This window comes from Muscardinus avellanarius, assembly GCF_963383645.1.
Source record: "Muscardinus avellanarius genome assembly, chromosome: 4".
Taxonomy (NCBI): Eukaryota; Metazoa; Chordata; class Mammalia; order Rodentia; family Gliridae; genus Muscardinus; species Muscardinus avellanarius.
This window is the reverse complement of record NC_137789.1, coordinates 609,249-629,381: the sequence shown is the minus strand read 5'-3', so window position 1 is coordinate 629,381 and position 20,133 is coordinate 609,249. Positions and strand designations below refer to the sequence as shown.

The window sequence follows — 20,133 nt, the reverse complement described above, 5'->3', positions numbered from 1 at the left end:
ATCCTGTCTAAAGGGAGTTCTATAAGTTTCCTGGACCTGTGTATTGACCTCTTGCTTTATGTTTGGAAAATTTTCTGCTATTACTTCCTTGAAGAGATTATTGATCCCTTTGGTTTCACCTTCTTTTCCCTTCTCTATTCCAGTTATTCTTAGGTTAGCTCTCTTAAAATGGGCCCATATTTCTTCAATGTCAGATTCCTGCTGTCGAATTTTTTTTCCAAATTAGAAACTATGTGTTCATGCCGGGCGTGGTGGCGCACGCTTGTAATCCCTGCACTTGGGAGGCTGAGACAGGAGGATCACATGGGTTCGAAGTCAGCCTCAGCTACTTAGTGAGGCTTTCAGCAACCTAGTGAGACTCTGTTTCCGAAAAAGGTCTGCGATTATAGCCTGGAGGTAGAAAACCTCTGGGTTCCACCCCTAGTACCACCAAAAAAAAAAAAAAAAAAAAAAAGTAACTATGCGTTCATTTTTGGAGTGATCATCTTCAAGAAGTGAGATTCTATTCTCCATGTGGTCTAATCTGTTGTTTATACTTTGAATTGAGGCCTTTATTTCAATGATTACATCCTTTATCTCTTTTTGACTCTCTCTTAATTTTTTTCGAAAGTCCTCTATTATTTCTAAAGTTATATTCCTGATTTGATCTTCTAGAGATCTCTGGATTTCTGTGTTATCAGGTTCTGATGTTGTGGCGTTGTGGGCATTCACTGCTCCATTGTTATTTCTCTTTCCCATGATTTAGGAAGTTTGTGCCTTCTCTGGGTTCTTCCCTGGGTCACTACGAGTTCACTTAAGGTGCTCTGGATCTCGAGTCTGTGGTATCTCAGTCACCACTACTCCTTTACTGAGTTGTATCGCAAAGTCTCAGACCCAGGAAGTCAATCGAGGCTGCTTAGATCTTGGGGGGGTACCAGGTTGGGCATTCTCCAGCAGGGAGTTGTGACTATGGTGTGATATCTCTGCCACCACCACTCCCCCACTGGGTTGGACTGCTAAAGTCTCCGATCCAGAGAGACTATCTGTGCAAGTCCCTGGGAGTGCAGTACTGGGATTTCTCCCCTAGGGGCCGCAATTTGACTCACGGTTGTTGAGTGCGCTGATAGAGCTGTAGTGGACTCGGTGAATTCGCAGCTGCCACCGCTGGTAATATGGCACCACTGTCACGCCCTCGGCCGTGAGGCTGGTATATTTCTTCTCTGGTTTTGAGCTCCACTCTGAGTCCCTGCCAGGTGTGCTGAACCCGGCCCTTGGGAGCTTTAGATGTTACCTGCGCCGAAAAAACTGCTGACTGCTGCCCGGCTGTTCAGCAACTGCTCACCTCGGCTCGCTGTCCACCCCTCCTCTCTGGAGCCTGGTGGCTGGTTGAGTGCGTTGGTCCTGAGCCATCCGGTGAACTCGCTGCTGCCACTGGCAGTAAGGTGCTGCTGCCGCATCCTCGGCCATCAGGTTGGTGTAGTTCTTCTCTGGTTTTGAGCTCCACTGAGTCCCTGCGGGGTGTGCTGAACCCGGCCCTTGGGAGCTTTAGACGCTCCTTGCACCAAAAAAACTGCTGACTGCCACCCGGCTGTTCAGCAGCTGCTCACCTCAGCTCGCTGTCTACCCCTCCTCTCTGGCGCCTAGTGGCTGGTTGAGTGCATTGGTCTGGAGCTGTCCGGTGAACTCGCCGCTGCCGCCGGCAGTGAGGCGCTGCTGCGTCCTAGGCCTCGATGCCGGCGTACCTCCTCTCTGGATTTGAGCTCCGTTCTGAGTCTCCCTCCTCTCTGGAGCCTGGTGCTCTGAGGGAAGATGTAGCCCGCGCTGCTCTGTGCCGTGGCTCTGGCTGCTCTGCGCTGTGGCGGCCACGGCACTGTGGGCTGGTTTCTTTCTGTTGTCTCATTTTTCCAGCCCTCTTTTTCTCTGTCCCTTGTATTTACAGTTTTTATTTCTTTGCTGATGGTGTTTTCTGGCTCTGAAAGGCGTTGTTTTTGTGGTAATAGAGATCGATTGTTAGTGGGACTCGTAAGTGCCGCTTTTCTCCGTCGCCATCTTCCCGGAAGTCCCTTTATTCTTTATTTTGAAACAGGGTCTCACTAAGTTGCAGAGATCCTCACTGAGTAGCTGAGGCTGTCCACGAACTGCGGTCCTCCTGTCTCAGCCTCCCGAATGCTGGGATTACAAGCGTGCACCCCCATGCCCGGTTTATTTGTTTTTTATTTTTGGTGGTACTGGGGATGGAACCCAGGGGTCTTCTACCTCCGGGCTACACTCCCAGACCTATTTTATACTTTTTATTTGGAAATAGGGTCTCTTAAGCCAGCAGAGGCTGGCTTCAAACCTGCACGATCCTCCTGTCTCAGCCTCCCAAGCGTGGGGATTACAAGCATGCGCCACCACGCCCAGCTTATCTTTTATTTTTTGAAACAGTCTCACTAAGTTGCTGAGGCTGTTCTTGAACCTGTGGTCCTCCTGTTTCAGTTTCCCAAGTACTGGGATTACAGGTGTGCGCTGCCACACCTGGCTCCATTTTAACAGTTTTTAATTGCACAGTGCAATGACAGCACATTCATATTATTGCACAGCTTTACCACCCTGTATCTGCAGAGCCCTTCATGTTGCAAACCTGAAGCTGTCCCCATTAGGCAGCCCCTCCATAGTCCAGTCTCGCTTAGGTGACAAGCTCCTCTCTGCTCTCTCTTCCCCTGGACTTTCCTTGCTCTCAGGCTGATGAGTCACCATGCCCCGTGACTGCTTGTCTCATCCCACATCACACAGCACTAGACTATGTGGGAGGCCACAGGGTGACTAAATATCAGCACCTTGTGGCTGCGCCTCTCCATACCCACATTCTACAAGCGCATGTGGCTCCTGCGAGGTCTGAGTGGTGGCCACTCTGTTTTGTCCTTCCCCGCCCTCCTTTGGTTTTATTTTGCCAGGATACACACACGTGCAGTGACCTACCGTCCAAGGCTGGTTCTCAAGAAGGGCATGCGGGCCCTATCCCATCTCAGCTTAGCTGTGCCCTTTAGAGTAGGTGCTCAGTTTTGCTAGTTCTTGGCTCTTATTTTCCTAAGTATCTGATATCTTATTCCATTCTCTTATGGCTTAGAGGTGCCAGATTTGGCAGGAGCAAACAGGGTACCCCAAAAATGCATAAGGCATTCTTGTATTAAAAAATTCTTTGTTGCCGGGCGTGGTGGCGCACGCTTGTAATCCCCGCGCTTGGGAGGCTGAGATAGGAGGATCGCGCAGGTTCGAAGCCAGCTGCGTGCGCTGGCTTAGGAGACCCTGTTTCCAAATAAAAAATGTAAAAATAGGTCTGGGGGTGTAGCCCAGAAGTAGAAGGGCTTCCAGGAACCCCAGTAACACCAAAAAAAAAAAAAAAAAAAAAAATCTTTGTTGAAGCCGGCATGGTGGCGCACACTTGTAATCCCAGCATTCAGGAGGTGGAGGCAGGAGGATCGTGATTCATAGCCAGCCTCAGCTACTTAGTGAGGCCTTTTGCAACTCAGTGAGACCCTGTTTCAAAATAAAGAATAAAAAATAGGGCTAGGGGTGTAGCTCGGCGGTAGAATGCCCCTGGATTCCATCCCCAGTACCACAAAAATAAAAATAAATTCTTTGTTGTATATCTGACACTTAGATGAAATGGGTGTCTTCTTTTATCTGGCAGCCCTATTCAGTGTAAAGTATTGCCATACAAGTCTCCTGAGAGTCTAGTCATCATCATCATCTTCTGCTGCTTCTGCTTCTGCTGCTTCTGCTTCTTCTTTGTGTCCTGGGGATAGAACCCAGGGGCCTTTATCTCCAGGCTATACCCACGACCTATTTTTTATGTTTTTTTTTTTTGGTGTGTGTGTGTGTGTGTGTGTGTGTGTGTGTGTGTGTGTGTGTGGTGGTACTGGGGGTGGATTCCAGGGGTTTTCTACCTCTGGGCTATACTCCCAGACCTGTTTTATATTTTATTTGGAAACAGGGTCTCACTAAGTTGCTGAGAGCCTCACTAAGTAGCTGAGGCTGGCTTTGAACCTGTGCGATCCTCCTGTATCAGCCTCATAAGTGGGGGATTACAAGCGTGCGCCAGCACGCCCAGCTTATGTTTTATTTTGAAGCAGGGTCTCACTAAGTTGCTGAGAACCTTTGTAAGTAGCTGAAGCTGTCTTTGAACCTGTATGATCCTCCTGTCTCAGCCTCCCAAGTACTGGGATTATAAGCATGTGCCACCACGCCCGGCTTCTGTTTTCTGTTTTTTATTTTTTATTTTGAGATAGGGTCTTACTGAGTTGATTTTGTTTTTGTTTAGTACTAGGAACTGAACGGGCATTCTTTTTTTTTTTTTTTTTCCCCTGGGGATGGAACCTAGGGGTATTCTACTCTGAGCTACACCCTCAGCCCTATTTTTAATTCTTTTTTTTGAAACAGGGTCTTACTGAGTTGCAAAGTGTCTCACTAAGTAGTAGCTGAGGCTGTCTGCGAACTGTGATCCTCCTGTCTCAGCCTCCCAAATGCTGGGAGTCAAGCGTGGGCTACCACACCCAGCTACAGGGGCATTCTTCCTCTGAGCTACACCCCCAGTCCTATTTATTTATTTATTTATTTATTTATTTATTTATTTATTTAGTGGTACTGGGAATGGAATCCAGGGGCACTGTACTGCAGAGCCACACCTCAATCCTATTTTTTAGTCTTTTTATTTATTTATTTATTTATTTATTTATTTATTTTTACTTTTATTTATTATTATTATTATTTTATTTATTTATTTATTTTTTGGTGGTACTAGGGTAACTGGAAACCCTTCTACCCTCTGGGCTACACTCCCAGACCTATTTTATATTTTATTTGGAAATAGGGTCTCTTAAGCCAGCGAGGCTGGCTTCGAACCTGTGCGATCCTCCTGTCTCTGCCTCTCAAGCATGGGGATTACAAGTGTGCGCCACCATGCCCAGCTTTTTATTTTTTTTAATACAGGGTTTCACTGAGTTGCAAAGGGCCTTGCTAAATGGCTGACACTGTGCATGAACTGTGATCCTCTGGTCTCCGCCTTCCAAATGCTGAGAATTTCAAACCTGTGCCATCACACCTGGCTCTTATTTTGTTTATTTATTAATTTGTTTATTTATTTATTTTGCGGGTCTGGGGATGGAACCCAGGGGCATTTGACCTCCAAGATACACCCCCTGTCCTATTTTTTCATTCTTTATTTTGAAACTGGGTCTCACTGAGTTGCATAGGGCCTCAGTAAGTAGCTGAGGCCGTCCGCGAACCGCGATCCTCAGGTCTCAGCCTCCTAAATGCTGGGATGACAAGTGTGCGCCACCACGCCCGGCTCTCTTTTTATTTTGAAATAGCATTTTGCTAAATTTTTGAGGCTAGTCTCAAATCTGTGATCTTCCTGTTTCAGCCTCTGTTTATTTTGTTTTCAGATATCCAAAAGATTTCTTTCTCTTCCTTCCCCTCTCTCGTTCTCTCTCTTTGCAATACTGGGGATTTCTACCTCCAAGCTACACCCTTGGCTCTATTTTTATTCTTTATTTTGAAACAAGGTCTCACTAGTTTCAGAAGGCCTCACTAAGTGCTGAGGCTGCATTGAGTCTGTGATCTTGCTGCCTCAACTTCCCAAGTACTGGGGTTACGTGTGTGCCACCACACCTGGCTTTTTTTTTTTTTTTTTTTTTTTGGTGGTACTGGGGTTCCTGGAAACCCTTATACCTCCGGGCTACACCCCCAGACCTATTTTATACTTTGTATTTGGTAACAGAGTCTCTTAAGCCAGTGTGGCTGGCTTCAAACCTGCAAGATCTTCCTGTCTCTGCCTCCCAAGCGGGGGGATTATATGTGTGTGCCACCACATCCGGCCACCTGGCTTATTTTTTCTTCTTTATTTACTTATTGCATTACCAGAGATTAAACCCAGGGGCATTTTTCCTCTGAGCTACACTGCCATCCTATTTTTTATTCTTTATTTTTATTTATTTATTTATTTATTTATTTATTTATTTATTTATTTATTTTTTTGGTGGTACTGGGGTTCCTGGAAGCCCTTCTACCTCTGGGCTACACTCCCAGACCTATTTTATATTTTATTTGGAAATAGGGTCTCTTAAGCCAGCGAGGCTGGCTTTGAACCTGCGCGATCCTCCTGTCTCCGCCACGCCCGGCTATTCTTTATTTTTAAATAGGGTCTCACTAAGTATAGAAGGCCTCATCAAGTTGCTGAGGCTGGCCTTGAACCTGTTACCCTCCCAAAAGGATTACAATCCTTAGCTTCCCAAGTACTGGGATTATAATTGTGTGTCACCACTCCTGGCTTTATTTATTTATGATACTGGGGGTGGAATCCAGGGGCTTTCTACCTCCGGGCTACACCCCCAGACCTATTTTACTTTATTTATTTATTTATTTATTTATTTATTTATTGCAGGTCTGGGGATGGAGTCCAGGGTCATTCGACCTCCAAGATGCACCCCCTGCCCTATTTATTTTTATTATTCTTTATTTTGAAACAGAGTCTCACTAAGTTGCAGAGGGCCTAAGTAGCTGAGGCCGTCTGTGAACCACGAACCTCTGGCCTCAGCCTCCCGAATGCTGGGATTACAAGCGTGTGCCACCACGCCCAGCATTTATTTTTTATTTTGGAACAGGGTCTTGCTAAGTTGCTGACTGGCTCTTAGGGCCATGCTTTACTACCGTAGCCGACCCTTTTTGTGAATCTCTGTGTCCCTCCGTAGTTTTGCCTCTTTCTGTCTTCCTTTCTGCTCTGCTTCTTTGTCCAGTGGGGCATTTCTGCACCCACTGCACTGCTGTGCTGGTGGTCATGAACCCCACGGCCTGGCACCCACACTGGTCTCCTTCAGTGCGATGTGTCCTGGCTGCCACCCACAGACGTGGCTGGCTGAGTCCTGGGTGTGCATGAGCTCAGTTCAGATGATGCTGAGCTATCTCCAGTTTCTCAGACTTCCTCGGGGAGTCATCCCCTGTCTCCCTGGTGGCAGTGGGGCCAGCAGCATTGCGCTGGAATTTGCTCACATCTTTTACTCATTTTTCTATTGCTCTGTCTTTTTTTTTTTTATGGTATTGGGGATGGAACCCAGGGACACTGTACTTCTGAACTACACCCCCAGCCCTATTTTTTTAGTCCTTTTTAAATTTTGAAACAGGAGCCGGGCGTGGTGGCGCACGCTTGTAATCCCCGCACTTGGGAGGCAGAGACAGGAGGATCGCGCAGGTTTGAAGCCAGCCAAGCGCGCTGGCTTAGGAGACCCTGTTTCCAAATAAAAATGTAAAAATAGGTCTGGGAGTGTAGCCCGGTGGTAGAAGGGCTTCCATGAACCCCAGTACCACCAAAAAAAAAAAAAAAAAAGATTTGAAACAGGGTCTCACTAGGTTGCAGAGGGCCTCACTAATAGCTGAGGCCATCTGTGAACCCCTATCCTCTGGTCTCAGCCTCCGAAATGTGGGTGACAAGCTGCGCCGCCGCGCCGGCCTGCTCTCTTTCCTTAGGACTCATTGACATTCTCTGTGCCATCATTGTAGTTTGTCCTCTTTTCCTTCCATCTTGTCAACTCTGAGGTCATGAAATATGTTTAGTGGTATCTTTTTAAAAAAAATTTTGCAGTACTAGGGATGTACCCAGGGGCATTCTACCTCTGAGCTACACCCCCCAGCCCTAATTTTTATTCTTTTTTTTTTTTTTTTGGTGGTATTAGGGGTGGAACCCAGAGGCTTTCTACCTCCGGGCTATACTCCCAGACCATTTTTATATTTTATTTGGAAACAGGGTCTCACTAAGTTGCTGAAAGCCTCACTAAGTAGCTGAGGCTGGCTTTGAACCTGTGCAATCCTCCTGTCTCAGCCTTTCAAGCGCGGGGATTACAAGCGTGCGCCACCACGCCCGGCTTTATTCTTTATTTTGAAACAGGGTCTCACTGAGTTGCAAAGGGCCTCACTAAGTAACTGAGGCTGTCTGCGAACTGCGATCCTATCTCAGCCTCCCAAGTGCTGGGATTGCAAGTTGCGCCAACACGCCCAGTGATGGTATTTTTTTTTTTTTTTTATTTTTTGGTGGTACTGGGGTTCCTGGGAACCCTTCTACCTCCGGGTTACAGTCCCAGACCTATTTTATATTTTTATTTGAAAACGGTCTCTTAAGCCAACAAGGCTGGCTTCAAACCTATGCAATCCTCTTGTCTCCACCTCCCAAGCGCGGGGATTACAAGTGTGTGCCACCACGCCCGGTTTATTTTTATTTTATTTTATTTATGGGTCTTGGGTGGAACCCAGGTGGATTCAACCTCTGAGTGACACCTCCTGCCCTATTTTTTTATTTTGAAACAGGGCCTCACTAAGTTGTGGAGGGCCTCACTAAGTAGTTGCTGAGGCTTTCCAGGAACCATGATCCTCCTGTCTCAGCCAGATGGTATTTTCTAAGGCTGTGCAGTTTGTCTCAGGTTAAGTCTAGCATGTGTTTTCTGAGCTTGTGTGGTGCGTGTGTGTGTGTGTGCGTGCGTGCGTGTGTGCGTGCGTGTGTGTGTGTTTTAGGGGAATTAAACCTAGGGCTTTGCACATGCTAGGCAAGCATTGTACCACTGAGCCACCCCCACCCCCAAGGGCACATCTCTTTTCTGTTACTTACTGTTACCATTAGTACTCTCATTAAGCTTTGTTGCAGTACCTGCTAGGCACTGCGCCATGATAGAGAGGGTGCTGAATGGGTGGGATGGGTGGCTGTGGGCTATGATGGACAGGTGGGACTAGGGACTGGGTGATGGGGCGGGGCCATGATGTGGACAGGAGCCAGGCCAAGCTTGTCCTTCCCTGAATCTTTGCCTCCAGCTCCTCTCCCTGCCGCTCTGGGATAAGCTGGGTGGGTTCCGAGGCTCCTGTGGTTTTAGGTTCCTGGTCTATGAAATTGGGAGTCATGATAATACCTTTCTTCCAGGACTGTCTACAGTGCCTCAGAGGGCACCTATACTGTGCCCAATGTCCTTTGTCTTTATTAATCTTACACCTTTTTTTTCTTTCTTTCTTTCTTTCTTTCTTTCTTTCTTTCTTTCTTTCTTTCTTTCATTTATTTATTTATTTTTCTGGAGATTGAACCCAGGGGCATTCCATCTCCAAGCTACATCCCCAGCCCAATTCTATTTTTTACTTTGAAACAGGGTCTTAATGCCGGGCATGGTGGCACACGCTTGTAATCCCCGCGCTTGGGAGGCAGACAGGAGGATTGCGCAGGTTCGAAGCCAGCCACGCTGGCTTAAGAGACCCTGTTTCCAAAAATAAAAAATAGGTCTGGGAGTGTAGTCCGGAGGTAGAAGGGCTTCCAGGAACCCCAGTACCACCAAAAAAAAAAAAAAAAAAGAAAAGAAAAAAAAAAAGAAAGAAAGACACAGGGTCTTATTAAGTTGCTGAGGCTGGCCTCAAACTTGTAATCTACCTGTCTCGGTCTCCCAGGTACTAGGGTTAGGATGTGTACCACCCCACCCAGTTACCTGTTAGCTCTTTGTTGGCAACATAATGTTATTTGGGGGAAACGCATTTGTTCCCTCTAGAGCAGTGAGCATAGGCCGTCTTCCTCCCACATGGAGGCCAGGGGAGACCAGACCCTGTAAATGTGGGCGGCTCGTCTGGCTCCAGGGACTGAGCCATCTCATTTGTTTCTTGCAGCTGTTCAAATGGAAGTTAAGAAGCCCTTTATCCTCTCTGCCATGAGGCTTCCTCTTCTAGACACCAACACCAAGGTAAGCTGTCAGGTCAGCCCGGGCTCTACCTGGAGCAGCTGCAGGGAGAGTAGCCAGGCAAGACTGGAAGCTCTCCCTTGCCCCTGGTGCTAGCACACCAAGTGACTGGCCAGTACCTTCCCACATCGTACTCTTCACACAGGTGACCAGGTGTGGCACTGGGCACAGGCCCCAAGACCACCTCGCAGCTGGCACCAGTCACAAGTTCTGGTGTCCCTAGTACCACCCTTGTGTTCAGCCAGAAGGAATCAGAGAACTCAGGACAGTGTTCAACTCATAGTTAGCTCATTAGAGGGAAAAGATGGTGGTTAAATCAGCATGGGGCAGAGTCAAGGAGGCCCTGATCTGCAGCTTCAGTTGTCTTCCTGGGGCTCTGTGGACAGCGTTAACCCCTGGCAGCGATGTGTGACAACATGCGTGGGCATTGCCAAGCAGGCATTCCTCAGCGCCAGTGTCCTGCAGACCTGCTTGGCTACCCACAAGGCTGCACCCTACCCCAAATCCTCTGAACCACCTTGTAAGACAGTGCGGGATGGCCTGTAGCCCAGGTTAGTGGACATTCTTATCAGGCAGGACATCCCAAGGGCATTTAGATGACCTCTCAGGAGCTGAGGCCAGAGGCTATGATCCTCTCTAGGAAGGCAAGTCCTTCCCGGCCATCCAGAATCAGCTGTCATGGCAGGGCTATCCACAGGGCCACCCATTCCTTGGGACCTCCCGTGTCACTCACTGTGAACCCCCCGTGGCTTCTGACATGGGTGCCAAGTCCCATCTGCAAGATCCTCTCCATAGCCTACAAGCCTTCCTTATGTTCAGATGTTCTCCCTGACCCCCGCTAGGTCTAGCAGCTGGCCACAGGCCCAGGCGGTGGCCTGCAGTGCCAAGTGGATGGTCAGCTGCCAGGCCAGCCCACCCCAATCCTGTAGATAGCCGCACCAAGCTTACACATGGGTTGGTGTGACATGAGCTGGGCAGCGTGAGGAGGCTGGGATCTCAGCAACTGGCCTGAGATCCCAAGGAACAGAGGCATTCTCAGGATAGGGGAGGAGGCTCCTGAGGGGGTGGCAGTGCAAAGGGCAGAGGCCAGTGTCTCAGGTGGAAGACGTGGCCAGCTGAGGAAGGGGTGAGTTTGGGCATGTTGGAGTGGATGTGCAGATGCTGGTACCAGTATAGTTGTGGGTACGGGTGAAGGTGTGGGTCACATACAGGTACACAGTCGGTGTTCTGTTGGTGCAGGTGTGTGCGTAAGCACAGGTGGTTGTGGGTACAGGTGTGGCTGCGGGTATGGGCCCAGGTGCCAGTGCAGGTGCGGGTACAGTCGCAGGGTGCAGGTGTGTGCAGCACAGGTGTGGGGGAAGGACTAAGGCTCTCATCTGCTGGCTGGTCTGACATGGCAGTCTCTGTGGCCGCCCTGACCTGTTTGATCTGGGCAGGTGAAACGGGCTGTAGTGCAGGTGATCAGCGCCATGGCCCATCATGGCTACCTGGAGCAGCCTGGAGGCGAAGCGATGATCGAGTACATCGTGCAGCAGTGTGCACTGGCCCCGGAGCAGGAGGTAGGCCCCTCCCCGGGCTCCCCGGCCCAGCTGCAGGTGCTGGCCTGTGTTGCCCCTCCCCGTCAGCACTGGCCCGGCAGGGGTGGCTGTGTGACCTCGGTCTGTGCTCACCCCTGCTTTCTGAGTTCGTGTCTGCACCTTCCTCTTGGCTTCTTCTGTGATTCAGAAGCAGAGGCAGAAAACAGACTTGGTTCTCTTTGGGACTTTTCTGTTTAAAAAGCTACTAAACAAATGTTGATTTCTTTTATTTATTTTTTTTTTTGCGGGTCTGGGGATGGAACCCAGGGGCATTTGACCTCCGAGCTACACACCCTGCCCTATTTTTTTATTCTTTATTTTGAAACAGGGTCTCACTAAGTTGCAGAGGGCCTCACTAAGTAGCTGAGGCTATCTGCGAACCACGATCCTCCTGTCTCTGCCTCCCGAATGCTGGGATTACAAGTGTGCGCCACCACGCCCGGCTACAAATGCTGGTTTCTTCATGAAAAACTGAAAGGTAGCATGTGGTAAAAATAAACCGTGGGTGGAACAGGAAATGGAGCTGAGAGGTGGTGTATTTGCCTGGCACATTCAGGGCCTTGGGCTTGACCCCTAGCACTGCACCAATGGTGCACGCTTGTAATCCCAGCATTCGGGAGGCTGAGACAGGAGGATCGCAGTTCACGGACAGCCTCAGCTACTTAGTGAGGCCCTTTGCAACCCAGTGAGACCCTGTTTCAAAATAAAGAATAAAAAATAGGGCTGGGGGTGTCTCTTGAAGATAGAATGCCCCTGGGTTCCATCCCTAGTACTGCAAAAACAACAACAAGCTGCAGGTAGACACGCTGCTTGGCTGTGCTGAGCTGCTGCGAGCCTCCAGTGAGCGTGTCAGTGCCTGGGGCCCTCCAGATCTGGGCTGGAGTTAGTGTGGCCCAGCTTGTCTCTAGGTCACCTAGAACAGAGACATGAGCCTTCTACTTAACACTAGTGACTGCTGCCACGGTACCTGCCAGGCTGCGACTAGGACACCTTCATTTATCTTGAACCCTAGCCGTCAGCAAGAAAGTGGACGTGCCATGTCCCTGCATTTGATGTAGAGTGGACCTTAGGAGGAAGCCATGCTCACGGGCCTGGAAGGTGGGGCCACCATCAGACTGGCTGGGGTGTTTTTTGCTTTTTGTGGGTTTTTTTTTTTTTTTTTTTTTTGGTACTAGGGATTGAACCCAGGGGTGTTCTACCTCTGAGCTATACCCCCAGCCCATTTTTTAAATATTTATTTAGAAACAGGGTTTTACTAGGATGAGAGTCTCACCACTTGCTGAAGCTATCCTCGAACCTGTAATCCTCTTGTCTCACCTTCCCACGCATTGAGATTATAGGCCTGCGCCACCATTCCTGACAGCTGGAAGCAGTTCCACTCGTTTTGACCTTGGCCTCTTCACAGCAGCTCTGTGGGTCATTGGATATGAACTGGAGAGGGCAGGCCTGTTTTAGTTTAGTCCCATCGTTTTGGAATTTGAGGGTTTTTGAGTGTGTGTGGAGGGGACTCACGAGGGATTGAATCCAAGGACATGCTACCTCTGTGGCTTCACCCCTGGCCCTGTTGATTTTTATTTTGGAACAGGGTCTTGGTAGGTTGATGACAGTCTCACTCCTTGCTGAGGGTTGTCTCAAACCTGCGATCCTTCTCTCTCAGCTTCCCAAATACTGGGATTCTAGGTATGTACCACCACACCCAGCTTGAGGATTGTTTTTTTAACATTAGTAAACTGGAATAGACTTCTGTGGAAAGAACAATACTTTTTTTTTTTTTTTTTTTTTGTGGGTCTGGGGATGGAACCCAGGGGCATTCTACCTCCGAGCTACACCCCTTGCCCTATTTTCTATTCTTTATTTTGAAACCAGGTCTCACTGAGTTGCAGAGGACCTCACTAAATAGCTGAGGCTGTCCGCGAACCACGATCCTCCAGGTCTCAGCCTCCCACATGCTGGGATTACAAGCGTGCACCACCACATCTGGCTTCCTTTTCAGTTTTTTGAAGCAGGGTCTCACTGAGTTGCAAAGGGCATCGCTAAGTAGCTGAGGCTGTCTGCAAACCACGATCCTCTAGTCTCCTCCTCCCCGATGCTGCGATTACAAGCATGCATCACCACGCCCGGCCTTTTAATTCTTTTTGTGTGTGTGGGTCTGGGGATGGAACCCAGGGACATTCAACCTCTGAGCCACACCCCCTGCTCTTATTTTTTTATTTTGATACAGGGTCTCACTAAGTTGTGGAGGGTCTCACTAAGTAGCTGAGGCTGTCCATGAACTGCGATCCTTCCGTCTCAGCCTCCTGAATGCTGGGATTACAAGCGTGCGCCACCATACCCAGCCTTTTGGTAGCACATGCTTTTTTTTTTTTTTTTTTTTTTTTTTTTTTTTTTTTTTAACAATTTTTTTTATTGAACATAAATAGTATACATTTACACTATATTTGGTGCCCTCTCCCCCCGCCCCCGTTTTCTCCCCCCCCCCCACCAATGGTTGGCCAGGTTAACCATGTCTTATTCATAATTTTACACATGTTCAGGTGAAGATGCTCCTTAATCAAGATCGGCCTTTCTCCTCTCCTATCTTTCCATTAAAACTTAGCTAGTATTTCCCCTCTAATATCTGGGGTCCTACTGGTATCCTTTGTGTTTTCTAGTTTGGGCATATTAGAGGAAACATGTGTATCTTCTCCTTCTGTGCTTGGCTGATCTCACTTAACATGATGCTTTCCAGGGCTTTCCATCTTCTTGCAAATGATAAAATTTTGTTCTTCTTTATGGCTGAATAGAATTCCATTGTGTGTATTTCCCACAGTTTTGCTATCCATTCATCTGTTGATGGTGATCTGGGTTGGATCCATATTTTGGCTATTACAAATTGTGCTGCTATGAACATAGGTATGCATATGTTGCTGTATTTCTCTGAATTCAACCCTTTTGGAAAGATACCCAGGAGTGGTATAGCTGGATCATATGGTGGATCTATTCCCACTTTTCTTAGGAATCTCCACACAGATCTCCATAGTGGCTGAACTAGTTTGCACTCCCACCAACAGTGTAAAAGAGTTCCTCTTTCCCCACATCCTCGCCAGCATTTGTTGTTGTTTGATTTCTTTATGCTGGTAGCACATGCTTTTAATCCCAGTATTTGGGAGGCTGAGACAGGAGGATTGTGCAGGTTCAAAGCCATCCTCATCTTCTTAGTGAAGCCCTTTGCAACTCAGTGAGACCCTGTTTCAAAATAAAGAATAAAAAATAGGGCTGGGGGTTTTGCTCAGAGGTAGAATTAAAATAAATTCTACTACATATTCTGAAATTATGTGTCAGTATTTCAAATTCGATGAAAGGTAACATGTAGTGTGTGTGTGTGTGTGTGTGTGTGTGTGTGTGTGTGTGTGTGTGTGTTACTGAGGATTGAACTAAAGGTGCTCTACCACAAAGGTATACCTCCAGTCTGTTTTATTTTTCATTTAGAGTCAGAGTCTTGCTAAATTTCTGAGACTGGTTTTGAGCCTATGATCCTCCTCTCTCAGCCTCCCAAGCACAGTTGTGCACCACCATGCCTGGCTTTATTTTTTATCTTGAAACAGGGTCTCACTAAGTTGCTGAGGCTAGCTGCGAACCTACGATCTTCTTGTCCCAACTTCTTGAGAGTATTAGAATAGGCAGGCGTGCATCCTACGCCTGTGTGTAAAATGTGTATTTAACTTTATAAAAAACTTAGGAATTGTTTCCAAAGAGACAGTGTCACTGTGTCCATGTCACTGTGTCCCACCGATAAGCAGAGCATCGGATTCCTATTGCTCTGTGCCTTGTCAATACTCAGGGTTGTTAGCCTGCCTGCCTGCCTGCCTCCCTCCCTTCCTTCCTTCCCATTGCTGGGGATAGACTATCGGACCTCACACATGCTAGGCCAGCGCTCAACCACTGACCACTTCCTGGCCCAATCTGAATATTTTATAAAGAACTATTTAATTTAGGTTGGGCGTGGTGGTGCACGCTTGTAATCCCAGCTTTTGGGAGGCTGACACAGGAGAATCGTGGGTTTGCAACCAGCCTCAGCTACTTAGGCCCTCTGCAACTCAGTGAGACCCTGTTTCAAAATAAAGAATAAAAATAGGGCTGGGGGTATAGCTTGGAGTTAGAATGCCCCTGGGTTCTATCCCCAGTACTGCAAAAAAATTTTTTTTAATTTTACTTGCTTGTTTTTTTAATTTTATTTTTTGTTTTTGTTTTTGTTTTGTTTTGTTTTGGTGGTACTGGGGTTTCTGGAAACCCTTCTACCTCCAAGTTACACTCCCAGACCTATTTATACTTTTTTAATTTGGAAACAGGGTCTCTTAATTCAGTGCGTCTGGCTTCAAACCTGCGCGATCCTCCTGTCTCCGCCTTCCAAGTGCGGGGATTACAAGTATGTGCCACCATGCCCAGCCGGGCAACTCTTTAGGAGAGAAGAAAGGAAAGATCAACGTACACAGGTGGCATTTCTCTCGGGTCTGTGGACATCCACGTTAGCGTGGTAGCCACTGCGCCATGCGTGCGCCACCATGCCCGGTTTAATTCTTTATTTTGAAACAGGGTCTCCCTGAGTTGCAAGGGGCCTCACTAAGTAGCTGAGGCTGGTCACCCGCCGGGATCCTCCTGGTTCAGCCTCCCAAGTACTAGGATTACAAGCGTGCCCACCACTCCTGGCTATTTTATCCTTTTGTTGGTACAGTGCACTTACACATCACATTGAGATTCAGAATGATACAAACATACTTGCACATATCACTCTGTGTTTTCCCCTCTGTATGACCAGAGTCCCTCCTGCCCCATGTTAGTGAGACGGTGATGAAGCCTAGTACAAATGTAACTTTTTTTTTTTTTTATGATACTGGGGATGGAAGCCTTCTACCTCCGGGCTACACTCCCAGACCTATTTTATATTTTATTTGGAAACAGGGTCTCTTAAGCTAGCGAGGCTGGCCTCGAACCTTCGTGATCCTCCTGTCTCTGCCTCCCCAGCGCGGGGATTACAAGCGCGCACTTACCATGCCCAACAAACAACTTTTTTTTCTTTTTGGTGGTACTGGGGTTCCTGGAAGCCCTTCTACCTCGGAGCTACATTCCTAGACCTATTTTTATACTTTTTTATTTGGAAACAGAGTCTCATGCCAGCGCGGCTGGCTTCGAACCTGTGCCATCCTCCTGTCTCTGACTCCCAAGTGTGGGGATTACAAGCGTGCGCCACCACGCCCGGCAAATGTAACCTTATTCTTATGTGTCCTTCCTCAGTCCTCATTTTTCCTCTTCCCCAGCCCCTCTGCCATTTCCCTTCTGCTTCCTGTTTTTGTTCCAGAGTCCGCTTACGGGAGAGAACATGGCCCTTGACCTTCTGGGGCTGACCGCTCTCACTTGGCAGAATGTTCTCTAGCTCCCTTCATTTTCCACAAATGGCATCATTTGTTCTTCTTTATGGCTGAGTGAAATTCCATTGTGTGTATGTATCACATTTCTGTTATCCATTAGTCTGTTGATGGGACGTTTAGGTTGGTTTCATACTTTGATTGTTGTGAATTGTACAGCTCTGAACATGGGTATGCAACTGGGCATGGTGGTACACGCCTTTAATCCCGGTGCTTGGGAAGCTGAGACCAGATTGAGGGTTTGAGGCTAGCCTCAGCAACCTAGTGAGACCCTGTTTCTAAATAAAAAATAAAATGGGCCTGTGGATACAGTTTGGAAGTAGAATGCCCCCGGTTTAATCCCCAGCATTTCACAAAATAAATAACCGAATTAATTAGATAAAAATGAGTATGCATGTATCACTAGAGTATTCTGACTTCGGTTCCTTTGGGAAGATACTGAGGAGGCTTGGCTGCCTCATATCCTAGTCAGTAACTTTTTAAGCTGTTCTAATAGATTGGAATCTCACTGTACATTTAATTTGCATTTCATTAAGGACTATGGATACTAAGTATCTTTGGGGGGGTACTAGGGATTGAACCCAGGGACATTCCAACCCTGTTTAATTGATCTATTTATTGGTATTGGGGATTGAATCCAGGGACATTCTATCTCCAGGCTCTACCCTCAGCCTTATTTTATATTACTTATTTTGAAACAGGGTCTCACTAAGTTGCAGAGGGCCTCATTAAGTTGCCGAAGTTGTCTACAAACCTGCGCTCTTCCTGTCTCAGCCTCCCAAGTACTGGAATTACTTGTGTGCCACCATGCCTGGCTAAAATTATTATTATTATTATTTTATTTTTTTTAATTTTGAAACAGGGTCTTGCTAAGTTGCTGAGGCTGGCCTCAAACCTGAGATCCTTCTGTCTCCGACTCCCAAATACTAGGATTACAGGCATGTGCCATCACACCTGGTTCTATTTTTATTTTGAAACAGGGTCTTTCTAAGTTGCTGAGGTTGGCCTTAAACCTGCAATACTCTTGTCTCAGCCTTGGAAGTAATGGAGTTACAGGCATGTGCCACCATTCTCAGCTCTGTTTTATTTTTATTTATTTATTTTTGCAGTACTAGGGATGGAACCCAGGGGCATTCTACCTCCAAGCTACACCCCTAGCCCTATTTTTTATTCTTTATTTTGAAACAGGGTCTCACTAAGTTGCAGATGGCCTCACTAAGTAGCTGAGGCTGTCCATGAACCCGTCATCCTCCTGTCTCAGCCTCTCGAGTACTGGGATTACAAGCGTGGGCCATCACGCCCAGCTATCCTTTTCTTTTTCTTTTTTTTTTTTTTCGGTAGTGCAGATTGAACTCAGGGACATTCTATTTTCAAGCTATATCCCCAGCCCTAATTTTTATTCTTTATTTTGAAACAGGGTCTCACAGAGTTGTAGAGCGATTCACTAAGTAGCTAAGGCTGGCTTTGAACCTGAGATCCTCCTCTTAGCCTCCCAAGTTCTGAGATTACAGTGTGTACCACCACACATGGCTCCAGCTCTTCATTTTTAAATTGGTTTGTTTTCTTATAGAATTTTGAGAACTGTTTGTATATTCTGGGTACAAGTCCTTTATCAAATTTATGGCTTGTAAATATTTTCTTTTTTCTTTTGGTACTGGAGATTGAATCCAGGGACATTCTACCTCTGAGCTACAGCTGTAGCCTTTTTTATTTTTTATTTTTTATTTTTTTTTTTTTGGTGGTACTAGGGGTGGAACCCAGAGGCTTTCTACCTCCGGGCTACACTCCCAGACCTTTTTTATATTTTATTTGAAAACAGGGTCTCACTAAGTTGCTGAGAGCCTTACTCAGTAGCTGAGGCTGGCTTCGAACCCGTGTGATCCTCCTGTCTCCGCCTCCCAAGCGCGGGGATTGCAAGCGTGCGCCACCACGCCCGGCTTATTTTTTATTTTGAAACAGGGTCTCTAAGTTCCTCAGGTCTCTCTAGGTTGAAACTGGCCTTGAACCTGTTGTCTCAGCCTCCCAAATACTGGAATTATAGGTGTGCATCCTCATGCCACTGTTGGTTGATTGATTTAGTTTTGGTACTGGGGTTGAACCGAGGGGCATTCTATCTCTGAGCGAGACCACTAGTCCAATTTTTTAGTTCAAAACAGGGTCTTACTAACTTGATAAGGATCTTGCTGTGTTGCCAGGGCTGGCCTTGGATTTGTGGTTCTTCTCCTCAACTCTCAGCTCTGTTTTTTTTGTTTTTAGTACTGGGGATTGAACCTAGGGGCATTCTACTTCTGAGCCAGACCCCCAGCTCAAATTTTTATTCTTTATTTTGAAACAGGGTCTCACTGAGTTGCAGAGGGCCTCACTAAGTAGCTGAGGCTGTCCACAAACTGCAATCCTCCTATCTCAGCCTCCCAATGCTGGGATTACAAGTGTGTACCAAATAAAAATAAATAAACCATGCCTGGTTTATTTTTATGTGTTAAAACAGAGTCTTAATATGTTGTTGACGTTGGTCTCAGACTTGGAATCCTCTTGTTTTGTCCTCCCAGGTACTGGGATTCCAGACAAGCACCACCACACCCATGTTGTGAATATTTTCTTATAAATCTGTTGCACGCTAAATTGCTGAGGCTCCCACACAAATGGCTGAGGGTGGCCACAAACCTGCTATCGCCCTGTCTCAGCCTCCCAAGTACTGGGATTAGAGGTGTATGCCACCATTCCCAGCTGGATCTGTATATATTTTGCACACACACACGTGTATACATTTTTCCTATTATTGGAGAAAAAATGGGAGACAATTTGTTCCTTTATTCCTAAAAACTAAAATACCTTAGTATTTATTTCCTAAGAATAAAGACATCGTTCTGCCCAACTATAGTATAATTGTATAAATCAGAAAACTCAACACTGAGGCCATAATGTACTTAATCCACAATCTCTGGTTACATAGGGCGCTGTCTCACTTTCCCTGTCGCTGCTCTTCATGCAGGTTGAGCCACAGCCCTGCCTTGCATCTTGTGTGGTTGTGAGGCCTTGTTGGCATGGCCTGTCGACCTGTGTGCTTCCTGAGAGTTGACACAGGCGGCTTTGGCTGGTGTCTCCTCGCAGTTAGGCTTGGGTGATGCACTTTTTTTTTTTTTTTGGTGGTACTTGGGATGGGACCCAGAGGCATTCTACCTCCAAGCTACACCCTGGCCCTATTTTTTAATCTTTTATTTTTGAAACAGGGTCTCACTGAGTTGCAAAGGGCCTCACAAAGTAGCTGAGGCTGTGCACGAACCACGATCCTCTGGTCTCAGCCTCCCAATGCTGGGATTACAAGCGTGCCCACCACGCCCGGCCAGCTTGGGCGATGCACTCTTGACAGGACTCTTGGGATGTCGCTTGCCCTCTCTGACGCAGCAGAACAGGAGGCTATAGTTTGGGTTTGTTTCT

At 47.2% G+C, this 20,133-nt stretch overlaps 1 protein-coding gene across 3 annotated transcripts in view; it reads left to right on the top strand.

Moving 5' to 3' along the window:
* MROH1 (maestro heat like repeat family member 1) overlaps positions 1-20,133 on the top strand; it is a gene marked incomplete at its 3' end in the record, with an annotated part of 84,094 nt that overhangs the window by 37,031 nt on the left and 26,930 nt on the right. For all 3 annotated transcript variants that reach the window (XM_080693628.1, XM_080693630.1, XM_080693629.1), the window contains exons 11-12: positions 9,646-9,719; positions 11,153-11,275. In XM_080693628.1, the coding sequence (XP_080549754.1) occupies positions 9,646-9,719; positions 11,153-11,275 (197 nt within the window). The remainder of the gene's footprint in view (positions 1-9,645; positions 9,720-11,152; positions 11,276-20,133) is intronic.